Source organism: Salvelinus fontinalis, chromosome 32 (genome assembly GCF_029448725.1).
Source record: "Salvelinus fontinalis isolate EN_2023a chromosome 32, ASM2944872v1, whole genome shotgun sequence".
Taxonomy (NCBI): domain Eukaryota; kingdom Metazoa; phylum Chordata; class Actinopteri; order Salmoniformes; family Salmonidae; genus Salvelinus; species Salvelinus fontinalis.
Window position 1 is genome coordinate 6,642,524 of NC_074696.1, and position 25,237 is coordinate 6,667,760.

The window sequence follows — 25,237 nt, forward strand, 5'->3', positions numbered from 1 at the left end:
ACATTCTGCACCATAATTCATAAGAACATGTCATTCCAGAATGCAACAATAAGACAATTCTACCATTATCTGATGGTATGTTGGTGTTTCGTTGCACCCGAAACCCAAAACAAAACAACAAAACCCCTCTTACAGAAATACCAGTGAAATTACAGATGATCACATAGAGAAATACAACTAACAGTGTCATTGCACTGGTGTGGTCTTTGTGGAATGACCAAGAGACATTGCAGACAATTTCATATATATTCCTGGATGTTCTTAATTAATTTTGGATGAAATGCATGCCCAAATTAAACTGCCTGCTTCTTGGGCCCAGAAGTTATGATATGCATATAACTGGTAGATTTGGATAGAAAACACTCTAAAGTTTCCAAAACTTTAAAAAATAGTGTCTGTGAGTTTAACAGAACTGATTTGGCAGGCGAAAACCAGAGAAAAATCCATTCAGGAAGTCGTTTTTTTTTTTTTTTTTTCTATTCAATGCCATTACAGTATCCATTGACTTAGGACTCAAATTGCAGTTTCTATGCCTTCCACTAGATGTCAACAGTCTTTAGAAATTGTTTCAGGCTTGTATTCTGAAAAATGAAGAAGTAAGAGCAGTTGGAATGAGTGGACCCTAAAGTGTCACAGAGCTTTTTCATGAGCGAGACCGAGAGAGTGCGTTTCTTGTTTACCTTTTAAATTGACAAAGTTATTGTCCGGTTGAATTATTATTGATTATTTAGGCTAAAAACAACCTGAGGTTAGAATATAAACATCGTTTGACATGTTTCTATGAACTTTACGGATACAATTTGGATTTTTTTGTCTTCCTGTTTTGACTGCGTTTGAGCCTGTGGATTACTGAAGAAAACGCACAAACAAAACAGGTTTTTGGGTATAAAGAGACTTTATCGAACAAAAGGAACATTTAGTGAGTAAAGGAATTTACATTTACATTTTAGTCATTTAGCAGACGCTCTTATCCAGAGCGACTTACAGTAGAGTGCATACATTTCATTACATTTTACATACTGAGACAAGGATATCCCTACCGGCCAAACCCTCCCTAACCCCGACGACGCTATGCCAATTGTGCGTCGCCCCACGGACCTCCCGGTTGCGGCCGGCTGCGACAGAGCCTGGGCGCGAACCCAGAGACTCTGGTGGCGCAGCTAGCACTGCGATGCAGTGCCCTAGACCACTGCGCCACCCGGAATGTCTGCTGAGTGCAACCATATGAAAATCATCAAAGGTAAGGGATTCATTTTATCTCTATTTCTAAATTGTGTAACTGTTCAACATGGCTGGTTACTGTTTGTAAATATTTGTCTAGTGGGCTATGTTCTCAAATAATCGTAAGGTATGCTTTCGCCGTAAAGCATTTTTAAAATCTGACACCGTGGTAGGATTCACAAGAAGTTAATCTTTAAACCTATGTAAAATATGTTTTGTTTTCTGAATTTTTAGAATGAGTATTTCTGTATTTGAATTTGGCGCCCAGCAGTTTTACTGGCTGTTGAAGAGGTGGGACGCTAACGTCTCACGTACCCAAGAGAGGTTAAAACGGTTCCTTTGCGTCATAACCTAAAGCGCTACGGTCAATCCCATTTCAATTCGGTAAATTCAGGTGCCCATTTATAAACAGTTTTTTTTTTTATTCTTAAATTTACTGGATTGACTTAATTAAGATGGAATTGACCTCAAACCTTTTTTTGGGGGGGGACCAATCATTTTGGATGTTTACTCTACTTTTTTAAACTCCAGTGTTGTGTTATAGTGTTGTCCCATATGATGTTGGCTGTGTGGTAATTCTACGACAGTTTCGTAGTATACATCTGAACTTTGGCAGAGACCGTGTCGACTTCTGCCTCGTAGACATTTTTGTCGGAGCAACGTCTCTGTATGAGTTTGAATAGGGCCGTGCCTGGCACCACCAGACTGGGGATCCCTGCCAGGATAAAGATGATGACGTAAATCCAAGCAGGATACTCCAGCACCTCCAGAGTGGGGAAGTCCTCCTGCAGATCACAGAGATGGGAAATAAGTCTGTGAGAAGGACGCTCTAGCATGCTACACGTTGGTGGTGGATGAGGGGAGTTTCTCCTCTTACAGCGGTTTGACTTTTGGAAAAGCACTATATTAATGCTATCAGTTATTATTATTAATATCGAGAAAGAAAAAATATACTACTATATGTGACAGGTTTAGTTCCCCTTGACTCCTGTTTCAAACCAAGGGGGTGGCGTAGTCTAGCAACACCTAGTGTTCAGTTACACAATAGGTTATCATCTGGGAGGGATTAGAACTTGGGTCCGTATTCATTAAGTGTCTTAGAGTTGGAGTGCAGATCTAGGATCAGCTCCTTCCTGTCCATGTTATCGTGTTTGTTGTGATCTCAAAAGGTAAAACTGATCATAGATCAGTAATCCTACTCTGAGACGCTGTATCAATACGGCAAAAAGATTTGAACGTAGTGGAGAAACATTACCGAGCTTGGATTCCAGGCGATGTAGGTGACGTTGGAGCTGACTTTGGTGATGAAGTAGAAGACGAAGATTACTAAGACGATTAAAGGGCTGACGAACCTCCAGGTCACCTGCCAGAACAGGTTGGGCTTGTGACCAATCATGAACTCTATGTCTGCGTTAAACCTGTAGAAGAAGACTTCATTAACTCATGGAGGAAGGACATGTGTCTCCTGCTGTACTCAACCCCTCTGATACAGGGAAGTGCAGACATGTTGGAGAGGCTGGGTGGGGGCTTTAGGGGGGACGAGGAGAGGCTGGGGGGGGGGGGGGGGGGGGGCTTTAGGGGGGACGAGGAGAGGCTGGGGGGGGGCTTTAGGGGGGACGAGGAGAGGCTGGGGGGGGGGCTTTAGGGGGGACGAGGAGATGCTGGGGGGGGCTTTAGGGGGGACGAGGAGAGGCTGGGGGGGGCTTTAGGGGGGACGAGGAGAGGCTGGGTGGGGGCTTTAGGGGGGACGAGGAGATGCTGGGGGGAGGCTTTAGGGGGGACGAGGAGAGGCTGGGGGGGGGGGGGCTTTAGGGGGGACGAGGAGAGGCTGGGGGGGGGGGGGGCTTTAGGGGGGACGAGGAGAGGCTGGGGGGGGCTTTAGGGGGGACGAGGAGAGGCTGGGTGGGGGCTTTAGGGGGGACGAGGAGATGCTGGGGGGGGCTTTAGGGGGGACGAGGAGAGGCTGGGTGGGGGCTTTAGGGGGGACGAGGAGAGGCTGGGGGTGGGGGCTTTAGGGGGGACGAGGAGATGCTGGGGGGGGGCTTTAGGGGGGACGAGGAGAGGCTGGGGGGGGGGGCTTTAGGGGGGACGAGGAGAGACAAAACGTACGCATCAGTTTCAGACCTCTCTTGAACCGATCACTGTTTGACGCTCATCAGGAACACAAGCAATTGGGTGCAGCATTAACCTTTGGTTACTACATTTACATGCCAACTTTGTAGCCTCGTTAAACCAGCCTTATCTTGGAATCTCACATTTTGATTCACTTCACATATCAAGAGAAGTCGAACAGAACATGAGCTTGCAAGATCAGGCTGGGTTAATGAGGCTACCAACTTTGGCATCATTAAGATGGACATACATTAGTTAGTTAGCTGTTGCCAAAATTCACAGCTACTTGGATTGATTTCTGTGGTGGCTAATGCCTCAAAAAGGTTGTGGTGGATCGGGGAGGAAGAGGAGGCGAACACTCACCTGTCTATGCCATAGATGTAGACCACAGCTATCATCTCACAGAAGGCGATGACTAGGAGAGGGATGGAGCCGGCAAAGCTGTCGAACAGAGCCAGCCAGTAGTTACCAGAACTCTGAGCAAATATCAGGGCAATGATGAATGACACCAGACAGACAATACCTGAAACAGAAGACACAAACGCTGAGTTATTTCTTCAAGGAACATTTGACCAGTGGTCTTCATCTTTAGTCCTGGAGAGCTACTGCATGTGCAGGTGTTTGTTCCAGCCCAGCACTAAGCTCACCAGGACAGGAGATGGAGACCCCTGCATTGGAAATGTATATTGCGCCATGCGTCCATCGATATCCCGGGTCTCAATTGATTAGAGCAAAGTTATTTACCAGTGATCGCCTCCTTAGGCCACCGTTTAGGGAAGATGTTGAGATCCTGAAGAGGCACCACCGTTCCTTCTATGCTGCCAAACATGGTGGACAGTCCCAGACAGAAGAGCATGATGAAGAACAGGATGGACCAGAGAGGAGAGACAGGCATCTTGGTGATGGCCTCTGTGAACACGATAAAGGCCAGACCAGTTCCCTCCACACCCTATTGGAAGACAATGACTCACCATCAGGGCAAACATGACTAAAAACAGATCCATAGATAAACAGTAAAGAGTTTGGCATACTTTTCTCCATGTTGCCATGACTAACATGTCGGCAATTGAAATGGGGTGAAAGGCTTTTCATTTCTGGTGACCGACCATACATCACTGAGGAAAGTCTGACATTTCACTACCTGACTGAGGAAAGTCTGACGTTTCACTACCTGACTGAGGAAAGTCTGACGTTTCACTACCTGACTGAGGAAAGTCTGACGTTTCACTACCTGACTGAGGAAAGTCTGACGTTTCACTACCTGACTGAGGAAAGTTTGACATTTCACTACCTGACTGAGGAAAGTTTGACATTTCACTACCTGACTGAGGAAAGTTTGCAAGTCGCAGGTTTTGAGGTCCAGACTCCGGATGATCTCTGGGAAGGTGCCGTTTAGATTCTGTAGGGATTCTGCATAGTTGCCTTCTGTGATGTTGCCCTCAGGAAGGTTGAAAGCATTCAGCAGACCCAAGATGTTTCTGTATGGGACAACACACAGAGACAGTAAGGTTGAGATTGAGGTAGGTCCAAGATGTTTCTGTATGGGACAACACACAGAGACAGTAAGGTTGAGATTGAGGTAGGTCCAAGATGTTTCTGTATGGGACAACACACAGAGACAGTAAGGTTGAGATTGAGGTAGGTCCAAGATGTTTCTGTATGGGACAACACACAGAGACAGTAAGGTTGAGATTGAGGTAGGTCGAGTACGAACTGTTTATCAGGTTTAACCATTTGCCCAAACAATAATACACAACACTAATCAATAATCAATAATACACAACAACAATAATACACAACACTAATCAATAATCAATAATACACAACAACAATAATACACAACACTAATCAATAATCAATAATACACAACAACAATAATACACAACACTAATCAATAATACACAACATAACAATAATACACAACACTAATCAATAATCAATAATACACAACAACAATAATACACAACACTAATCAATAATCAATAATACACAACAACAATAATACACAACACTAATCAATAATCAATAATACACAACAACAATAATCCACAACACTAATCAATAATACACAACACTAATCAATAATACACAACACTAATCAATAATCAATAATACACAACAACAATAATACACAACACTAATCAATAATACACAACACTAATCAATAATCAATAATACACAACAACAATAATACACAACACTAATCAATAATCAATAATACACAACAACAATAATAATACACAACACTAATCAATAATCAAAAATACACAACAACAATAATCCACAACACTAATCAATAATACACAACACTAATCAATAATACACAACACTAATCAATAATCAATAATACACAACAACAATAATACACAACACTAATCAATAATCAATAATACACAACAACAATAATACACAACACTAATCAATAATACACAACAACAATAATAGACAACACTAATCAATAATCAATAATACACAACAACAATAATACACAACACTAATCAATAATACACAACACTAATCAATAATACACAACACTAATCAATAATACACAACACTAATCAATAAAACACAACACTAATCAATAATACACAACACTAATCAATAATACACAACACTAATCAATAAAACACAACACTAATCAATAATACACAACACTAATCAATAATACACAACACTAATCAATAAAACACAACACTAATCAATAATACACAACACTAATCAATAAAACACAACACTAATCAATAATACACAACAACAATAATACACAACACTAATCAATAATCAATAATACACAACAACAATAATACACAACACTAATCAATAATACACAACACTAATCAATAATACACAACACTAATCAATAATACACCAAACCACAAGGCCACTACGTGCTAGAATTCGCTAGCAATGCACACTGCAGAATATCAAGACAAGCAAAACAGCATAACGAAATTATCATTGTTTTGAGACAGTTCTGTTCGTCCATTCAGTGCCGTTTCTTTCCCGGACACAGACTAAAACCTAGTCCTGGCCTAAAAAACAGCAAAGCTCAGAGCCCCAACGTAGCCTGAATGAAAACACGTACCCTTCGAGACAGTCGTCGAAACTCTCTGTGGCCCTGAAGCCTATGATAGAGTAGATGACAGTAGCAGCGTAGACTGATGTGAAGCCGTTGATGAAGGAGATGATCACGGCATCCTGCTCACAGTTGTTGCTGGAGAAACAGAAGAGCGGAGTCCATTGAAGAGTCCAGATAGATGTGTCTATCACTATGTGTAAATATAGGATTGCGTCCCAAATTCCCTATAACATAGTGAACTCTTCTTGACCAGGTCTTATAGGGTTCTGGCCAAAAGCAGTGCTGTATGTAGTAGGGAATAGGGTCCCGTTTGGAACGAAGTCGTCGATAACTATTTGGTCACTTACTGTACAGAGTTGTAGCTGGAGAAGGAGATGAGACCTCCAGAGGCCAAGGCAAAAGAGTAGAACACCTGGGCGCCTGCATCCAGCCAGGTAGACGGGTTCATCAACTCATTTAGCTAGGACAAGACAATCATCAATGTATACTGCCACACAACAAAGGGATCTCATACCTGAAAACATCTGAGAAACTTTGATTTTGGGGTTGAACTGTCACTTTGAGAGGAAATACGTACATCAGGTGTGAAGAGGAACTTGATTCCATCCAAAGAACCTTTGAGAGTCAGTCCTCTGATCAGGAAGATGGTGAGGACCACATATGGCAGAGTGGATGTTACGTACACCGCCTGTGATGACAGAGAGGGTAGAATCACCTTGTCATCGATGAGGTGAACTAAGCACTACTTTCTCATCCAATAAATAACACTAAAATGTTAAATAAATACCATGTTGTGGAAAACGCTTCCAACTAAGTCTAGAATCCTGTCTGAACGGAACCAGAAGAGATGGTGTATCGTACCTTGCCAGTGGTCTCAATGGGACCGAGTATTGTACCTTGCCAGTGGTCTCAATGGGACCGGGTATTGTACCTTGCCAGTGGTCTCAATGGGACCGAGTATTGTACCTTGCCAGTGGTCTCAATGGGACCGGGTATTGTACCTTGCCAGTGGTCTCAATGGGACCGGGTATAATAACTTGCCAGTGGTCTCAATGGGACCGGGTATTGTACCTTAACAGTGGTCTCAATGGGACCGGGTATAGTACCTTGCCAGTTGTCTCAATGGGACCGGGTATCGTACCTTAACAGTGGTCTCAATGGGACCGGGGATAGTACCTTGCCAGTGGTCTCAATGGGACCGGGTATTGTACCTTGCCAGTGGTCTCAATGGGACCGGGTATCGTACCTTGCCAGTGGTCTCAATGGGACCGGGTATCGTAACTTGCCAGTGGTCTCAATGGGACTGGGTATCGTAACTTGCCAGTGGTCTCAATGGAACTGGGTATCATACCTTGCCAGTGGTCTCAATGGGACCGGGTATCGTACCTTGCCAGTGGTCTCAATGGGACCGGGTATCGTACCTTGCCAGTGGTCTCAATGGGACCGGGTATAATACCTTGCCAGTGGTCTCAATGTAACCGGGTATCGTACCTTGCCAGTGGTCTCAATGGGACCGGGTATCGTACCTTGCCAGTGGTCTCAATGGGACCTGGTATCGTACCTTGCCAGTGGTCTCAATGGGACCGAGTATCGTACCTTGCCAGTGGTCTCAATGGGACCGGGTAACGTACCTTGCCAGTGGTCTCAATGGGACCGGGTATTGTACCTTGCCAGTGGTCTCAATGGGACCGGGTAACGTACCTTGCCAGTGGTCTCAATGGGACCGGGTATAGTACCTTGCCAGTGGTCTCAATGGGACCGGGTAACGTACCTTGCCAGTGGTCTCAATGGGACCGGGTAACGTACCTTGCCAGTGGTCTCAATGGGACCGGGTATTGTACCTTGCCAGTGGTCTCAATGGGACCGGGTATTGTACCTTGCCAGTGGTCTCAATGGGACCGGGTATTGTACCTTGCCAGTGGTCTCAATGGGACCGGGTATCGTACCTTGCCAGTGGTCTCAATGGGACCGGGTATCGTAACTTGCCAGTGGTCTCAATGGGACTGGGTATCGTAACTTGCCAGTGGTCTCAATGGAACTGGGTATCATACCTTGCCAGTGGTCTCAATGGGACCGGGTATCGTACCTTGCCAGTGGTCTCAATGGGACCGGGTATCGTACCTTGCCAGTGGTCTCAATGGGACCGGGTATAATACCTTGCCAGTGGTCTCAATGTAACCGGGTATCGTACCTTGCCAGTGGTCTCAATGGGACCGGGTATCGTACCTTGCCAGTGGTCTCAATGGGACCTGATATCGTACCTTGCCAGTGGTCTCAATGGGACCGAGTATCGTACCTTGCCAGTGGTCTCAATGGGACCGGGTAACGTACCTTGCCAGTGGTCTCAATGGGACCGGGTATTGTACCTTGCCAGTGGTCTCAATGGGACCGGGTAACGTACCTTGCCAGTGGTCTCAATGGGACCGGGTATAGTACCTTGCCAGTGGTCTCAATGGGACCGGGTAACGTACCTTGCCAGTGGTCTCAATGGGACCGGGTAACGTACCTTGCCAGTGGTCTCAATGGGAACGGGTATTGTACCTTGCCAGTGGTCTCAATGGGACCGGGTATCGTACCTTTCCAGTGGTCTCAATGGGACCGGGTATCGTACCTTTCCAGTGGTCTCAATGGGACCGGGTATCGTACCTTTCCAGTGGTCTCAATGGGACCGAGTATCGTACCTTGCCAGTGGTCTCAATGGGACCGGGTATAATACCTTGCCAGTGGTCTCAATGGGACCGGGTATTGTACCTTGCCAGTGGTCTCAATGGGACCGGGTATTGTACCTTGCCAGTGGTCTCAATGGGACCGGGTATCGTACCTTGCCAGTTGTCTCAATGCCACGAAGGCAGCAGACGTACAACAGCAGCCAGGCACACAGTAGACACAACACCATCCACCACTGCAGTCCTCCAGAGTCCCCAATGGATGTGGACGTGTTGAGTGTGTCTCTGTACCAGAAATAATCCACTGGGGAACTCCGGGCGCATTCTGAGACCAAACCTACAGAGGGCAGCAAAAACACTGTTTAACCCAAAGGCCAGTCCAGCAGCATTCTGAGACCAGACCTACAGGGGGCAGCAAAAACACTGTTTAACCCAAAGGCCAGTCCAGCAGCATTCTGAGACCAAACCTACAGAGAGCAGCAAAAACACTGTTTAACCCAAAGGCCAGTCCAGCAGCATTAGCCTGATATTGACTTCTGTAGATCCAGCTAGATGCCTCATAAGATAAGGACCCTGAACATTTCATCATTAGACCCCTTTTGAGGTCTTAAAAACATTTGAGAAAATTTGATTTTTTTAGTTAACAGTGACTTTAAATCCATGCAGAATATGAACATACCTGTCAGGTTGGCATTGACAGGACACTGACTCCATGGCAGAGGGTTCTGGAAGGAGTTGAAGAAGTACCACATCACCCAGGCGATTATAGTGTTGTAGTACATACCCACCAGAAAGGAGACTAACAAGGAAGCGATGCCTGTAGGACACAATCATTCCAGATATCACCACATATAAGTGGTGCCCGAGGCCAGAGGAGGCTAATCGGAGGAGCAATAGAAGGATGGGCTCATTGTTATGGATGTCATGGAATTGATTACATTTACGTCATTTAGCAGACGCTCTTATCCAGAGCGACTTACAAATTGGTGCATTCACCTTATGATATCCAGTGGAGCAACCACTTTACAATATACACTTTACAATATCCACATATCCCTACCAGCCAAACCCTCCCTAACCTGGACGACGCTAAGCCAATTGTGCGTCGACCCACGGACCTCCCGGTCGCGGCAGAGCCTGGGCGTGAACCCAGAGACTCTGGTGGCACAGCTAGCACTGCGATGCAGTGCCCTAGACCACTGCGCCACCTGGGAGATTGATGGAATGGAGTCAAACATGTGGTTTCCATATGTTTGATGTGTTTGATTCGATCCATGTATTCCATTCCAGCCATTACAATGAGCCCATCCTCCTGGGCCTCTGGTCAAAGTAGTTCACTATGTAGGGAATAGGAGGCCATTTTGGATGAAGGCCATAAGAAGGAGAAGATAGATACTCTACAAATATGATAATGTCACATCGAAGACCGCAGAACTTTCTTTTTTTTGACGTCGGACGTTTAACTACATACTTCTCTAACAACAGTACGCAGGGATTTCTACTGTTTCTGTTGGACCCACCAACACCAGTCAGATGGGGGTTAATGGCCGTCCACACTCCCACACTGCCACTCCTGAGGCGCTGTCCGATAGCAAACTCCAGGTGCAGCAGTGGAATCCCCTCCAGAACCAGCAGGATCAGGAACGGGATCATAAACGCTCCTGGGAATGTGAGATATAAAAATAGGAATGACAGGTATCATAAAAAGCCTGATTCCAGATCTGTATGTACTGAAGCCAACTTCTGGTATCAGGCTATTAAAGTCAGTAAAGTACACACACAAGGTCATCATACAGCTGTTCCCCCCCTTTGGCCATTCAACCCCTGGACAGTCTTTACTCTGTCTCCACGGCAACAAGCATGTTTTTATTCATCACTGCCACAGTTATTATTATACTATTTCTATTTTTTTTAAATTACCATTCTCATTCTTTTATTTCACTAGTCCTGCAATGTTGGAGCTGGAAACCTAATATTTTCACTGTACCCTGCAATCACACCTCCAACACTGTACATGTGACTATTAAACAATCTGAACCTGAACAACATATAAGGGCATAGGGGGAGACTCAAATGCAGACACAGGATGGTTGAGCTCCGATATTTATTATAACAAAAGGGAGTAGGCAAACGGCAGGTCGGGGACAGGTGAGAGCTTATAAACCAGGTCCGAGTCCAAACGGTACCAGGGGATAGGTAGGCTCGAGGTCAGGACAGGCGGAGTGGTCAGGCGGGTGGATTCAGTGTCAGGACAGGCCAGGGTCAAAACCAGGTGGGCTAGGAAAGAACCAGAGACTGGGGGGAAAGATAGGAGCTAGGAAAGAACTAGAGACTGGGGGGGGAAAGATAGGAGCTAGGAAAGAAACAGAGACTGGGAGGAAAAGATAGGAGCTTGTAAAGAACCAGAGACTGGGAGAAAAAGATAGGAGCTAGGAAAGAAACAGAGACTGGGGAAAAGATAGGAGCTAGGAAAGAAACAGAGACTGGGGGGAAAAGATAGGAGCTAGGAAAGAACCAGAGACTGGGGGGAAAAGATAGGAGCTAGGAAAGAACCAGAGACTGGGGAAAAGATAGGAGCTAGGAAAGAACCAGAGACTGGGGGGAAAAGATAGGAGCTAGGAAAGAACCAGAGACTGGGGGAAAGATAGGAGCTAGGAAAGAAACAGAGACTGGGGGGAAAAGATAGGAGCTAGGAAAGAAACAGAGACTGGGGGGAAAAGATAGGAGCTAGGAAAGAAACAGAGACTGGGGGAAAAGAAGGAGCTAGGAAAGAAACAGAGACTGGGGGAAAAAGATAGGAGCTAGGAAAGAACCAGAGACTGGGAGGAAAAGATAGGAGCTAGGAAAGAACCATAGACTGGGGAGAAAAGATAGGAGCTAGGAAAGAAACAGAGACTGGGGAAAAAAGATAGGAGCTAGGAAAGAACCAGAGACTGGGAGGAAAAGATAGGAGCTAGGAAAGAACCAGAGACTGGGGAAAAAGATAGGAGCTAGGAAAGAACCAGAGACTGGGGGAAAAAGATAGGAGCTAGGAAAGAAACAGAGACTGGGGGGAAAAGATAGGAGCTAGGAAAGAACCAGAGACTGGGGGGAAAGGATAGGAGCTAGGAAAGAACCAGAGACTGGGGGAAAAAGATAGGAGCTAGGAAAGAAACAGAGACTTGGGAAAAAAGATAGGAGCTAGGAAAGAACCAGAGACTGGGGGGGAAAGATAGGAGCTAGGAAAGAAACAGAGACTGGGGAAAAAGATAGGAGCTAGGAAAGAACCAGAGACTGGGGAAAAGATAGGAGCTAGGAAAGAAACAGAGACTGGGGGGAAAAGATAGGAGCTAGGAAAGAACCAGAGACTGGGGAGAAAAAGATAGGAGCTAGGAAAGAACCAGAGACTGGGGAAAGATAGGAGCTAGGAAAGAACCAGAGACTGGGGAAAGATAGGAGCTAGGAAAGAACCAGAGACTGGGGAAAAAGATAGGAGCTAGGAAAGAACCAGAGACTGGGGAAAGATAGGAGCTAGGAAAGAAACAGAGACTGGGAGGAAAAGATAGGAGCTAGGAAAGAACCAGAGACTGGGAGGAAAAGATAGGAGCTAGGAAAGAACCAGAGACTGGGGAAAAAGATAGGAGCTAGGAAAGAAACAGAGACTGGGGGGAAAAGATAGGAGCTAGGAAAGAAACAGAGACTGGGGAAAAGATAGGAGCTAGGAAAGAACCAGAGACTGGGGGGAAAGATAGGAGCTAGGAAAGAACCAGAGACTGGGGGGAAAAGATAGGAGCTAGGAAATAAACAGAGACTGGGGAAAAGATAGGAGCTAGGAAAGAACCAGAGACTGGGGGAAAGATAGGAGCTAGGAAAGAACCAGAGACTGGGGAAAAGATAGGAGCTAGGAAAGAAACAGAGACTGGGGGAAAAGATAGGAGCTAGGAAAGAAACAGAGACTGGGAGGAAAAGATAGGAGCTAGGAAAGAACCAGAGACTGGGGAAAAAGATAGGAGCTGGGAAAGAACCAGAGACTGGGGAAAAAGATAGGAGCTAGGAAAGAAACAGAGACTGGGGAAAAGATAGGAGCTAGGAAAGAACCAGAGACTGGGGGAAAAGATAGGAGCTAGGAAAGAACCAGAGACTGGGGAAAAGATAGGAGCTAGGAAAGAAACAGAGACTTGGGAAAAAAGATAGGAGCTAGGAAAGAACCAGAGACTGGGGGGGAAAGATAGGAGCTAGGAAAGAAACAGAGACTGGGGAAAAAGATAGGAGCTAGGAAAGAACCAGAGACTGGGGAAAAGATAGGAGCTAGGAAAGAAACAGAGACTGGGGGGAAAAGATAGGAGCTAGGAAAGAACCAGAGACTGGGGGGAAAAAGATAGGAGCTAGGAAAGAACCAGAGACTGGGGAAAGATAGGAGCTAGGAAAGAACCAGAGACTGGGGAAAGATAGGAGCTAGGAAAGAACCAGAGACTGGGGGAAAAGATAGGAGCTAGGAAAGAACCAGAGACTGGGGAAAGATAGGAGCTAGGAAAGAAACAGAGACTGGGAGGAAAAGATAGGAGCTAGGAAAGAACCAGAGACTGGGAGGAAAAGATAGGAGCTAGGAAAGAACCAGAGACTGGGGAAAAAGATAGGAGCTAGGAAAGAAACAGAGACTGGGGGGGAAAGATAGGAGCTAGGAAAGAAACAGAGACTGGGGAAAAGATAGGAGCTAGGAAAGAACCAGAGACTGGGGGGAAAGATAGGAGCTAGGAAAGAACCAGAGATGGGGGGAAAAGATAGGAGCTAGGAAATAAACAGAGACTGGGGAAAAGATAGGAGCTAGGAAAGAACCAGAGACTGGGGGAAAGATAGGAGCTAGGAAAGAACCAGAGACTGGGGAAAGATAGGAGCTAGGAAAGAACCAGAGACTGGGGAAAGATAGGAGCTAGGAAAGAACCAGAGACTGGGGAAAAGATAGGAGCTAGGAAAGAAACAGAGACTGGGGGAAAAGATAGGAGCTAGGAAAGAAACAGAGACTGGGAGGAAAAGATAGGAGCTAGGAAAGAACCAGAGACTGGGGAAAAAGATAGGAGCTGGGAAAGAACCAGAGACTGGGGAAAAAGATAGGAGCTAGGAAAGAAACAGAGACTGGGGAAAAGATAGGAGCTAGGAAACCGCTGGTTGACTTGACAAAACAAGACGAACTGGCACAGAGAGAAACACAGGGATAAATACACCGGGGACTAACGGGGTAAACAGGTGACACCTGGAGGTTGGGTGGAGACAACAACAACAGAGGGAGTCCATGCAACTTAATATGTGACTTGTTAAGCACATGTTTTACTCCTGAACCTATTTAGGCTCCTTGACATCACAAAGGGGTTGAATTCGTAAAAGTTCTAGAACATCATTGCACTTTGACATTGTGGAGCATTGTGGGTAGGCCAGTGACATAAAATCTAAATTCAATCCATTTTAAATTCAGGCTGTAACACAACAAAATGTGGAAAACGTGAAGGGGTGTGAATCCTTTGTGAAGGACCCGTAAGCACAGCAGATACACTGGCTTGTTATCAACAACCAGTTCTGGTCGAATTGGACCGATTTACACGTTTTCTCACTGAAAAATGTAGTTCATTTAATCTGATTGTCATCAGGTTCCATGACTTTGTCCACACAGGACATCTGAACACACAAAATACATCTGGATGATTTTCATTACATTTTGGGTGTTTTATTTAACTTTTGTACACCTGTGGTGTTCCGTGTCAAAAATAACCCGGTCATTAGAAATGAATGGGTGAGACTACAATTAGTGTAGAAAATTGAGTTCAGGCCCATTCATAAGATGGACACACTTCCTCTCCCAGACCCCCACATGCATGTGTGTTTGAGCACACACACACACACACACACACACACACACACACACACACACACACACACACACACACACACACACACACACACACACACACACACACACACACACACACACACACACACACACACACACACACACACACACACACACACACACCTCACTCCCCTTCTTGGCGTCCATGGCAACCCCCACGTGAACCTTTCCCCAATAGAATCTTCCCCCAGGGGAACCACACCTGTTGGCATTCTCACACACAATCTCAACATTGTTTCAATAATATATAGAACTTTTCTGCAGCTCTGGTATATAAAGCTTTTTTGAGGCCTTGTTCACAATTCATTCTGTGGCAGCACAATGACCAAACGATATACTGTATGTGAGGCTCTTGATCATATATTTGATCATGACACTGGTGAGGAGGAGAGAGTCCTTGTTGAACTTTGACACAAAGTAGTCTGTGATAAATAGCACAATATATTTAATCTGAGTTTTTGTTATAGTCAAAATAATCCATAAATTATGCTTTTTTTACTCAAAGACGAGTTGTATGAGCTCAGGTCAATGAGGCCTACAGGCCATAAATAACAAATGGGAGTCCAACACTTGTAATGTTCACAATAACTTAAAAAGATCTAACACAACATTAGGTGATAATATATGTATTATTATGGATTTATAATCAGCTATAATGGGACCGGGAACACAGAACTAATTAACATGAAGCCAACACAACAGGAGGGATAAACCAGTAGCAGTTTTTTAAATTAATCCCTGATCTGAGTTTAATCTAGTTTCTAAAACAATGGAGCAACAGCACTACATTTGATCGAGGTTAAAAGTCAAAACTAAACTTAGCTTATCAGAATAGTTCAATTTAACTAGGATTATTCTAAAACGACGTTAAAAGTTTTGGGCAACATGATTAAAACCACTACAGGATCGGTGTCCCCCACGGGACGGTTGCGCTAACGTGCGCTAATGCGATTAGCATGAGGTTGTATGTAACAAGAACATTTCCCAGGACATGGACATATCTGATATTGGCAGAAAGCTTACATTCTTGTTAATCTAACTGCACTGTCCAATTTACAGTAGCTATTACAGTGAAAGAATAGCATGCTATTGCTTGAAGAGAGTGAACAATTATGACCTTGAAAATGTATTAATAAACAAAGTTAGGCACATTTGTGCAGTCTTGATACAACATTTTGAACAGAAAAGCAATAAATGCAATGGTTCATTGGATCAGTCTAAAACTTTGCACATGCACTGCTGCCATCTAGTGGCCAAAATCTAACATTTGCCTAAGCTGGAATAATACATTGTGATCTTTCTCTTGCATTTCAAAGATGATTGAACAAAATAAAAAAATAAATTGCATGTTTTTTGTCTTTTGTATTATCTTTTACCAGATCTAATGTGTTATATTCTCCTACATTAATTTCACATTTCTACAAACTTCAAAGTGTTTCCTTTCAAATGGTATCAATCATATGCATATCCTTGCTTCTGGCCCTGAGCTACAGGCAGTTAGATTTTGAGGTATGTCATTTTAAGAGTTAACTCGTGTCGATGCAACCCACCCGGAGGTGTGTTTCCTTCATTGTGACATCCTGGAGTGGTCTAATTGTCTGCCACGACCTCTTTATGGGACATATGAAATTCTTATATGACATATTACTGCTATATGATTATAGTATTGTATGATATGATGAGTGTTCATCATTCTTTATCAATGTAACAATCATCAATGTCAATAGCCCTGCCAACAACATGCTATTTTTACACTTTTCCCTTTTCCCAGTACTTTAGACCAGAACCCTATGGCACCCTATTCCCTATATAGTGCACTACTTTAGACCAGAACCTTATGGCACCCTATTCCCTATATAGTGCACTACTTTAGACCAGAACCCTATGGCACCCTATTCCCTATATAGTGCACTACTTTAGACCAGAACCCTATGGCACCCTATTCCCTATATAGTACACTACGCCTGGTACAGAGAGCCTGTTACAGAGAGCCTGGTACAGAGAGCCTGGTACAGAGAGCCTGGTACAGAGAGCCTGTTGCAGAGAGCCTGGTACAGAGAGCCTGTTATGGAGAGCCTGGTACAGAGAGCCTGTTATGGAGAGCCTGGTACAGAGAGCCTGGTACAGAGAGCCTGGTACAGAGAGCCTGTTACAGAGAGCCTGGTACAGAGAGCCTGGTACAGAGAGCCTGGTACAGAGAGCCTGGTACAGAGAGCCTGGTACAGAGAGCCTGTTATGGAGAGCCTGGTACAGAGAGCCTGGTACAGAGAGCCTGGTACAGAGAGCCTGGTACAGAGAGCCTGGTACAGAGAGCCTGTTATGGAGAGCCTGGTACAGAGAGCCTGGTACAGAGAGCCTGGTACAGAGAGCCTGGTACAGAGAGCCTGGTACAGAGAGCCTGGTACAGAGAGCCTGTTATGGAGAGCCTGGTACAGAGAGCCTGGTACAGAGAGCCTGGTACAGAGAGCCTGGTACAGAGAGCCTGTTATGGAGAGCCTGGTACAGAGAGCCTGGTACAGAGAGCCTGTTGCAGAGAGCCTGGTACAGAGAGCCTGGTACAGAGAGCCTGGTACAGAGAGCCTGGTACAGAGAGCCTGTTATGGAGAGCCTGGTACAGAGAGCCTGGTACAGAGAGCCTGGCCGGGTGCTGGGAGTAACCTCTGAAAGTCCAGTCCCCCATCAAGAGTATCCACGTGACAGCAGCGAAACAGAGCTAGATAAGGTGGTGGTTGTAAACGGAGTGGGGGGTGTAAACGGAGTGGGGGGTGTAAACGGAGTGGGGGGTGTAACCTGGGTGAGGGGTGAAAATGCGAAAGGGAGATCAATGGAGTGTTAACAAGACAATACTATCTAAAAGTAAACTGTAGACCCATTACAATTTCCACATCTATCTAAACGTTTAGTCTCATTTATAATCTCCACATCTATCTAAACGTTTAGTCTCATTTATAATCTCCAAATCTATCTAAACGTTTAGTCTCATTTATAATCTCCACATCTATCTAAACGTTTAGTCTCATTTATAATCTCCACATCTTTCTAAACGTTTAGTCTCATTTATAATCTCCACATCTTTCTAAACGTTTAGTCTCATTTATAATCTCCACATCTATCTAAACGTTTAGTCTCATTTATAATCTCCACATCTATCTAAACGTTTAGTCTCATTTATAATCTCCATATCTATCTGGTTTTGACCTGGAGTGTTTAACCCTGGTGTTCCCAAACCTTTTCTGACCTCCGACCCCATCAGGTGTTCCCAAACCTTTTCTGACCTCCGACCCCATCAGGTGTTCCCAAACCTTTTCTGACCTCCGACCCCATCAGGTGTTCCCAAACCTTTTCTGACCTGTGACCCCATCAGGTGTTTCCCAAACCTTTTCTGACCTCCGACCCCATTTTTAACATGTCGATACTTTTTGATATTCTTTGACAGTTTATTACAAATCAGTCTGACAGTATTTCAGTCTGAAGACAGTATGGTTTGAAGTGACTGAAATTACATCAGAAAGGTAGTGGGAAGTTCAGAAGACCATCAGGCAATAATTTGGTATGATCGTCTGTGTAGAAAATAGCATCATCACTGTTACGTAAACACTCGAACACGACTCAGCCATTTGAACTTGACTTGTATTTGACTTAAAAAAATGAATTACAACCGTGCCGCTACAATCTATAGCTGACAGGTGTCCTCACTAAGGAAACATAAACATGGGTGTGTCTATACAGGGTCTCCACAGGTCTTACACGTGTTACATCATCGATAGCCTACATAGCTGCCCTCGTTGATCTCTGCCTGACTGAACTGTGGTCATATTCATTAGAACACACTATAGAAAAACGTACCTAAACCTTTTTGCAACCGACCACACAGGAAACAAAACGTTTTTGCAACCGACCACACAGGAAACAAAACCTTTTTGCAACCGACCACACAGGAAACAAAACCTTTTTGCAACCGACCACACAGGAAACAAAACCTTTTTGCAACCGACCACACAGGAAACTAAACCTTTTTGCAACCGACCACACAGGAAACAAAACGTTTTTGCAACCGACCACACAGGAAACAAAACCTTTTTGCAACCGACCACACAGGAAACACAACCTTTTTGCAACCGACCACACAAGAAACACAAAGACAAACGGAACTCCTATATTAGCTTTTTATTGTTATTTTAGAACAAATATTTTTTTGATTTTAGATTTTTGGAGGGAAGGGGGGGGGTGTTAATGGAATTAAATAATTCCTCTAATATACTCATTAATTAAATTCAATCTGTCTATTTATAAGAATTTGTAAGATACTTATTAACATAAAATTTACAGGATACAGTCTTATTAAAATTAGATAATAGTGTTTATTCTCGGAGCACGCTGCCATTTGATCATTAACACAGGTTTATATACAAGATATGACGTCATAGGTTACAGAATAAGTCTCCTTGTCCTGACAAATAGAAAACAGGTTCAAAAGTTCATTCCAACTTCACAGGGCACACAGATGACACACAATATAATCAATTATCCTGAAGGCTCACTATAATTTATTACCACTTTAGCAGACAACTTAAGATAATGGAAGACCTAAAAAGTTACCCACAGCCTTATCTAAACATCTCAGGGCTAAGTTGGGTCAGTTCAACCATAGTTTAATGACCCTTTCTGCTTACTTTATAACCCACAACACAAATCTCTTTTCACCAGGCGTGCAAAGTTCAATTAGTTATAGTTTTATCTAAAGCTAGGAACTGTTTTAATTATTAATTAACAAAATTCCTAACAGGGGGGCAGTTTTAATAGTGCAGATTAGGTTGTAAATTCCATCAATGTAATTGTCTGCATCATTTCCAATCCCCTATATATATATTTTTTGTATATATACACTGTACATACATACATATCTTTTAAAAATATATTTTCCTTTATTATTTTCTCCTAACCCTACCCACTCCTCTCCTAATTAGAGTAAACTAATGGACAACAACACTTATGCTTCTACTTCCAGTGTCACGTTCCTGACCTGTTTTCTGTTGTTTTTGTATGTGTTTAGTTGGTCAGGGCGTGAATTGGGGTGGGCATTCTATGTGTTGTGTTTCTATGTTGGGTTTATGTGTTGCCTGTCTGCTCAAACGGTCAGAAACAGACTCCATGAGGGTGGTATGAGGGCCCGACATCCACAGGTGGGGGTTGTGCTTACAGCCCAGCACCGTGCAGGACTTTTGGCATTTGCCAGAGAACACCAAGATTGGCAAATTCGCCACTGGCGCCCTGTGCTCTTCACAGATGAAAGCAGGTTCACACTGAGCACATGCGCACATGTGACAGACGTGACAGAGTCTGGAGACGCCGTGGAGAACGTTCTGCTGCCTGCAACATCCTCCAGCATGACCGGTTTGGCGGTGGGTCAGTCATGGTGTGGGGTGGCATTTCTTCGTGGGGCCGCACAGCCCTCCATGTGCTCGCCAGAGGTAGCCTGACTGCCATTAGGTACCGAGATGAGATCCTCAGACCCCTTGTGAGACCATATGCTGACACATGCACATTTGTGGCCTGCTGGAGGTCATTTTGCAGGGCTCTGGCAGTGCACCTCCTTGCGTGTCAGTTCATAAACCATGTGCCATGAAATCAGTACATCGAAAATCTCTTCCCAACTATTTTGCAACCTATATGGCACAACTTTTTAAAATCCTTTTAAAAACGTTTTTATTGTTTAATTTTGTCTGGCTTGCCGTTTCAAATAAAAAACTTTTTTTTTTGCCTAAATAATTACAAAAAACAGGTCACTAGGTTTAGGCAAGACCATAAGTAAATAGGTAAACTGGGATATGACTAAAGAGTTAATCAGGGTAAACTGGCATATGACTAAAGAGTTAATCAGGGTAAACTGGTATATGACTAAAGAGTTAATCAGGGTAAACTGGGATATGACTAAAGAGTTAATCAGGGTAAACTGGCATATGACTAAAGAGTTAATCATGGTAAACTGGGAGATGACTAAAGAGTTAATCAGGGTAAACTGGGATATGACTAAAGAGTTAATCAGGGTAAACTAGGATATGACTAAATAGTTAATCAGAGTGATTTTCCCCACAAATAGACCGTTTTTTTGTTGTTGTTGCTAAATCTTATCTATTTTAGCTAACTTTCTATAAAAATGTATTGTAGTAAGATAAGTCATTTATTTTGCGATATGTTTAGAGAGTTTGTCCACATCACAATCAGACCATTACAAAGTAATTTAAAAGTTGTACTTTTTAGCAATCCAGTAATATGGTACACTTATCATAATTCGGGTTTTAACACACAGAGGGTAGAAAAAGTATCTAGATCCTCTATGAGGCTGTGGAAGGATTCAAATTGTGGATTTAAAAGAAAATATGAATCATCAGCATATCTTTGTTTTTAAAGCCCTGGATTTAAAACCCCTTGATGTTATTGTTGGTTCTGATTTTAACTGCTAACATTTCAATGGCCATAATAAATAGATATGCCGATAGTGGACAACCTTGTTTTACTCCTCGTGACAGTTTAACACGTTCTGAGAAGTAGACATTATTTACTGTTTTACACCCAGAGTTACTATACAAAACTTTAAACCATTTTATGAGAGATTCTCCCAAAATTGAAATATTCCAGGCATTTATATGTAAATTCCAGTTGTACTTTATCAAAAGACTTTTCAAAGTCAGCTATGAAAACCAAGCTTCTTGTCTTATATTAACTCACATTTTATCATCCATGTAAAAAATGTCCAATATCCTCGCCCACGTGGAAATTCTGTAAGAGTAATGTATATGCCAATTACTTGCTGATTTTTCATATTTTTAAGTTCTTACATTCGAAATGGATTATGATTGAAATGATCTCACAACCGAACCTGAAGATTTCAGTGATAAAGGTAAATCCAAAGTGCACTAGCCTTGACCTAAAGGTGTGTCCTGGCCCACTGATTAGGAAATACTAGTGTTGACTAATGTTGATTAACACTTGTGTTGTAGGGACACAGAGTTGATTAACTCTGGTGTTGGAGAGATACAGGGTTGATTTACTCTGGTGTTGGAGAGACACAGGGTGGATTAACTCTGGTATTGGAGGGACACAGGGTGGATTAACTCTGGTGTTAAAGGGACACAGGGTGGATTAACTCTGGTGTTGGAGAGACACAGGGTTGATTAACTCTGGTGTTGGAGAGACACAGGGTGGATTAACTCTGGTGTTGGAGGGACACAGGGTTGATTAACTCTGGTGTTGGAGGGACACAGGGTTGATTAACTCTGATGTTGGAGGGACACAGTGTTGATTAACTCTGGTGTTGGAGGGACACAGGGTTGATTAACTCTGGTGTTGGAGGGACACAGGGTTGATTAACTCTGGTGTTGGAGGGACACAGGGTTGATTAACTCTGGTGTTGGAGGGACACAGGGTTGATTAACTCAGGTGTTGGAGGGACACAGGGTTGATTAACTCTGGTGTTGGAGGGACACAGTGTTGATTAACTCGGGTATTGGAGGGACACAGGGTTGATTAACTCTGGTGTTGGAGGGACACAGGGTTGATTAACTCGGGTATTGGAGGGACACAGGGTTGATTAACTCTGGTGTTGGAGGGACACAGGGTGGATTAACTCTGGTGTTGGAGGGACACAGGGTTGATTAACTCGGGTATTGGAGGGACACAGGGTTGATTAACTCTGGTGTTGGAGGGACACAGGGTTGATTAACTCTGGTGTTGGAGAGACACAGGGTTGATTAACTCTGGTGTTGGAGGGACACAGGGTGGATTAACTCTGGTGTTGGAGGGACACAGGGTTGATTAACTCGTGTGTTGGAGGGACACAGGGTGGATTAACTCTGGTGTTGGAGGGACACAGGGTTGATTAACTCTGGTGTTGGAGGGACACAGGGTGGATTAACTCTGGTGTTGGAGGGACACAGGGTTGATTAACTCTGGTGTTGGAGGGACACAGGGTGGATTAACTCTGGTGTTGGAGGGTCACGGGGTGTGTGCAGGCCTTTGTAATCACAGACACTGCTGTAGATTTGTTTCATCAGTTGGGTTTGAGCTGGGTTGTAACAAAAGCCTGCACATCCTCAGCTCACTGGAGTCTCCGAATGTGCTGTACTGTATGTTGGAGAAATGTTGTTGTTTTACTCTCTGCTTCTATCTGCGGGTCTTGAAATGAACAGTTCCCCCTGCAGGGGTCATATTCATTACAACACACTGTAGAAAAACGTACCAAAACCTTTTTGCAACCGTCCACAAAACAAGCATTTCTTATTGGACATGTTTAGGTCGTCTCTCCCTGTTTCAAGCCCTATTCTTCCCTTCGCTGTGTAATTAACTTGACCACCTGTGAACCACAACATACCCAGTATGAAGTGACCAATAGTCGATGTGAGATTCACTTTATTTCTATTACGTAATAACTCTGTGCCTCAGTTTTATTTTTTTTATTTTTTTATTTCACATTTTTAGAATGAGTGTTCTTAGCTAGAATCATTGGTAATAATCTACACAACATCTGGCCCTTTTATCCTTTAACTGAAATCTCTGAATTTCCATGACTGAATAATTATCTGTTTATATGGATCAACTAGTGTTAGAGTACAAACACGTTCGTCTCTTTTAAGATATTGTTTTAAAGCTCTATGTGATTTCTACAGTTCCAATATGAGAAAGCTCCAGAAATGTAGTTGTTGACACATTTCACACTCTTGAAATGAATCGCTCTGTTACAGTTACCTGAACCATTCCTACAGTAGGAGTCATTACAGTAGTCATGTGTAGGAGTCATTACAGCATGTCATATGTATGAGTCATTGTAGTAGGCCTAGGTCGCAGTGATTACAGAAGTCATGTGTAGGAGTCATTACAGCATGTCATATGTAGGAGTCATTACAGTAGTCCTGTGTAGGAGTCATTAAAATAGTCCTATGTAGGAGTCATTACAGTAGTAATATGTACGAGTCATTACAGTAGTCCTATGTAGGAGTCATTACAGTAGTCCTATGTAGGAGTCATTACAGTAGTCCTGTGTAAGAGTCATTACAGTAGGCCTATGTAGGAGTCATTACAGTAGTCCTATGTAGGAGTCATTACAGTAGCCCTGTGTAAGAATCATTACATTAGGCCTATGTAGGAGTCATTACAGTAGTCCTGTGTATGAGTCATTACAGTAGGCAATATGTAGGAGTCATTACAGTAGTCCTATGTAGGAGTCATTATTGTGCAGACCTAAGTGTAATCAACCAACCACATTAAAATACACTGGATCAACAAAACAATGTATTACTTCCAGCGTTCGTTCTTCTACTACACCCTCACCCTTAACCCACACACCTCTCCAAGGGCTGGTTTCCCAGACACAAAATAAACCTAGTCTTTGACTAAAAAGCACTGTCAATTAAAATGCCCCATTAAACATGTTATATTGTCCAGGACTGGGCTTAATCTGTGTCCGGGAAACCAGCCCCAACTGTATAGCATAACCTACCTCCTCCATGGCTCTGACACAGGTAAGGGAACCTCCACACGTTCCCCAGCCCCACACAGAAGCCCACACAGGTCAGCATGTACTGGGTCTTGTTGTCCCATTTGGGCCTGTCCCCAGCCTCCTCTTTCTCCATCCTTTCCAGCTCCTGGTGGGACGGGATCCGGTCCTCCAGACCTGGGTTGGGCAGCTTGGGGAACCTCATGGTGGCCGGCTGGCAGGCTGTGGGGATCAGGAGGAGATCAGGTATCAGCCTAGAGAAAGCAGGTAATATCCACGAGGTATATGCTGCTCATCAGGAATCAGCCTAGAGAAAGCAGATAATATCCACGAGGTATATGCTGCTCATCAGGAATCAGCCTAGAGAAAGCAGGTAATATCCACTAGGCATCTGCTGCTCCCACAACAAGAGATGTTTCCTGAGTGGGTAGTCGTCAGTCACAGAAAGAGACAGCAGAGGTGTGTGACAGTCACTTGTGCCCTTTAGTCTCTCTCTCTCTCTCTCTCTCTCTCTCTCTCTCTCTCTCTCTCTCTCTCTCTCTCTCTCTCTCTCTCTCTCTCTCTCTCTCTCTGTCCCTCTCTGTCCCTCTCTCTCCCTCTCTCTCCCTCTCTCTCCCTCTCTCTCCCTCTCTCTCTCTCTCTCTCTCTCTCTCTCTGTCTCTCTCTCTCTCTCTCTCTCTCTCTCTTTCTTCTCTCTGTCTCTCTCTCTCTCTCTCTCTCTCTCTCTCTCTCTCTCTCTCTCTCTCTCTCTCTCTCTCTCTCTCTCTCTCTCTCTCTCTCTCTGT

General features: G+C 44.0%; 1 protein-coding gene across 1 annotated transcript; it reads right to left on the bottom strand.

Annotated features, from left to right (window-relative positions):
* Positions 1–482: 482 nt before the first annotated feature.
* LOC129830656 (sodium-dependent neutral amino acid transporter B(0)AT1-like) lies at positions 483–24,912 on the bottom strand. The gene is made up of 12 exons (XM_055893251.1): positions 24,456–24,912; positions 10,599–10,739; positions 9,758–9,895; positions 9,234–9,415; positions 6,990–7,100; positions 6,760–6,872; positions 6,419–6,547; positions 4,655–4,811; positions 4,078–4,282; positions 3,697–3,856; positions 2,477–2,639; positions 483–2,006 (listed from the first exon to the last, which is right to left on the bottom strand). Exons 1-12 carry the CDS (start codon positions 24,655–24,657, stop codon positions 1,800–1,802), a joined length of 1,908 nt encoding a protein of 635 aa, XP_055749226.1. The 5' UTR covers positions 24,658–24,912; the 3' UTR covers positions 483–1,799.
* Between the last annotated feature and the right edge of the window lie 325 nt (positions 24,913–25,237).

Bases quoted from the DNA above. Each gene is read 5' to 3' on its own strand.
- LOC129830656 (XM_055893251.1), bottom strand. From the start codon at position 24,657: ATGAGGTTCCCCAAGCTGCCCAACCCAGGTCTGGAGGACCGGATCCCG. The intron at 9,896-10,598 runs GTGGGTCCAACA...TGTGTCCTACAG, and splicing joins CCCCCATCTGACTGGTGTTG to GCATCGCTTCCTTGTTAGTC. The intron at 6,873-6,989 runs GTACGTATTTCC...GTCTTGTCCTAG, and splicing joins AGTTCCTCTTCACACCTGAT to CTAAATGAGTTGATGAACCC.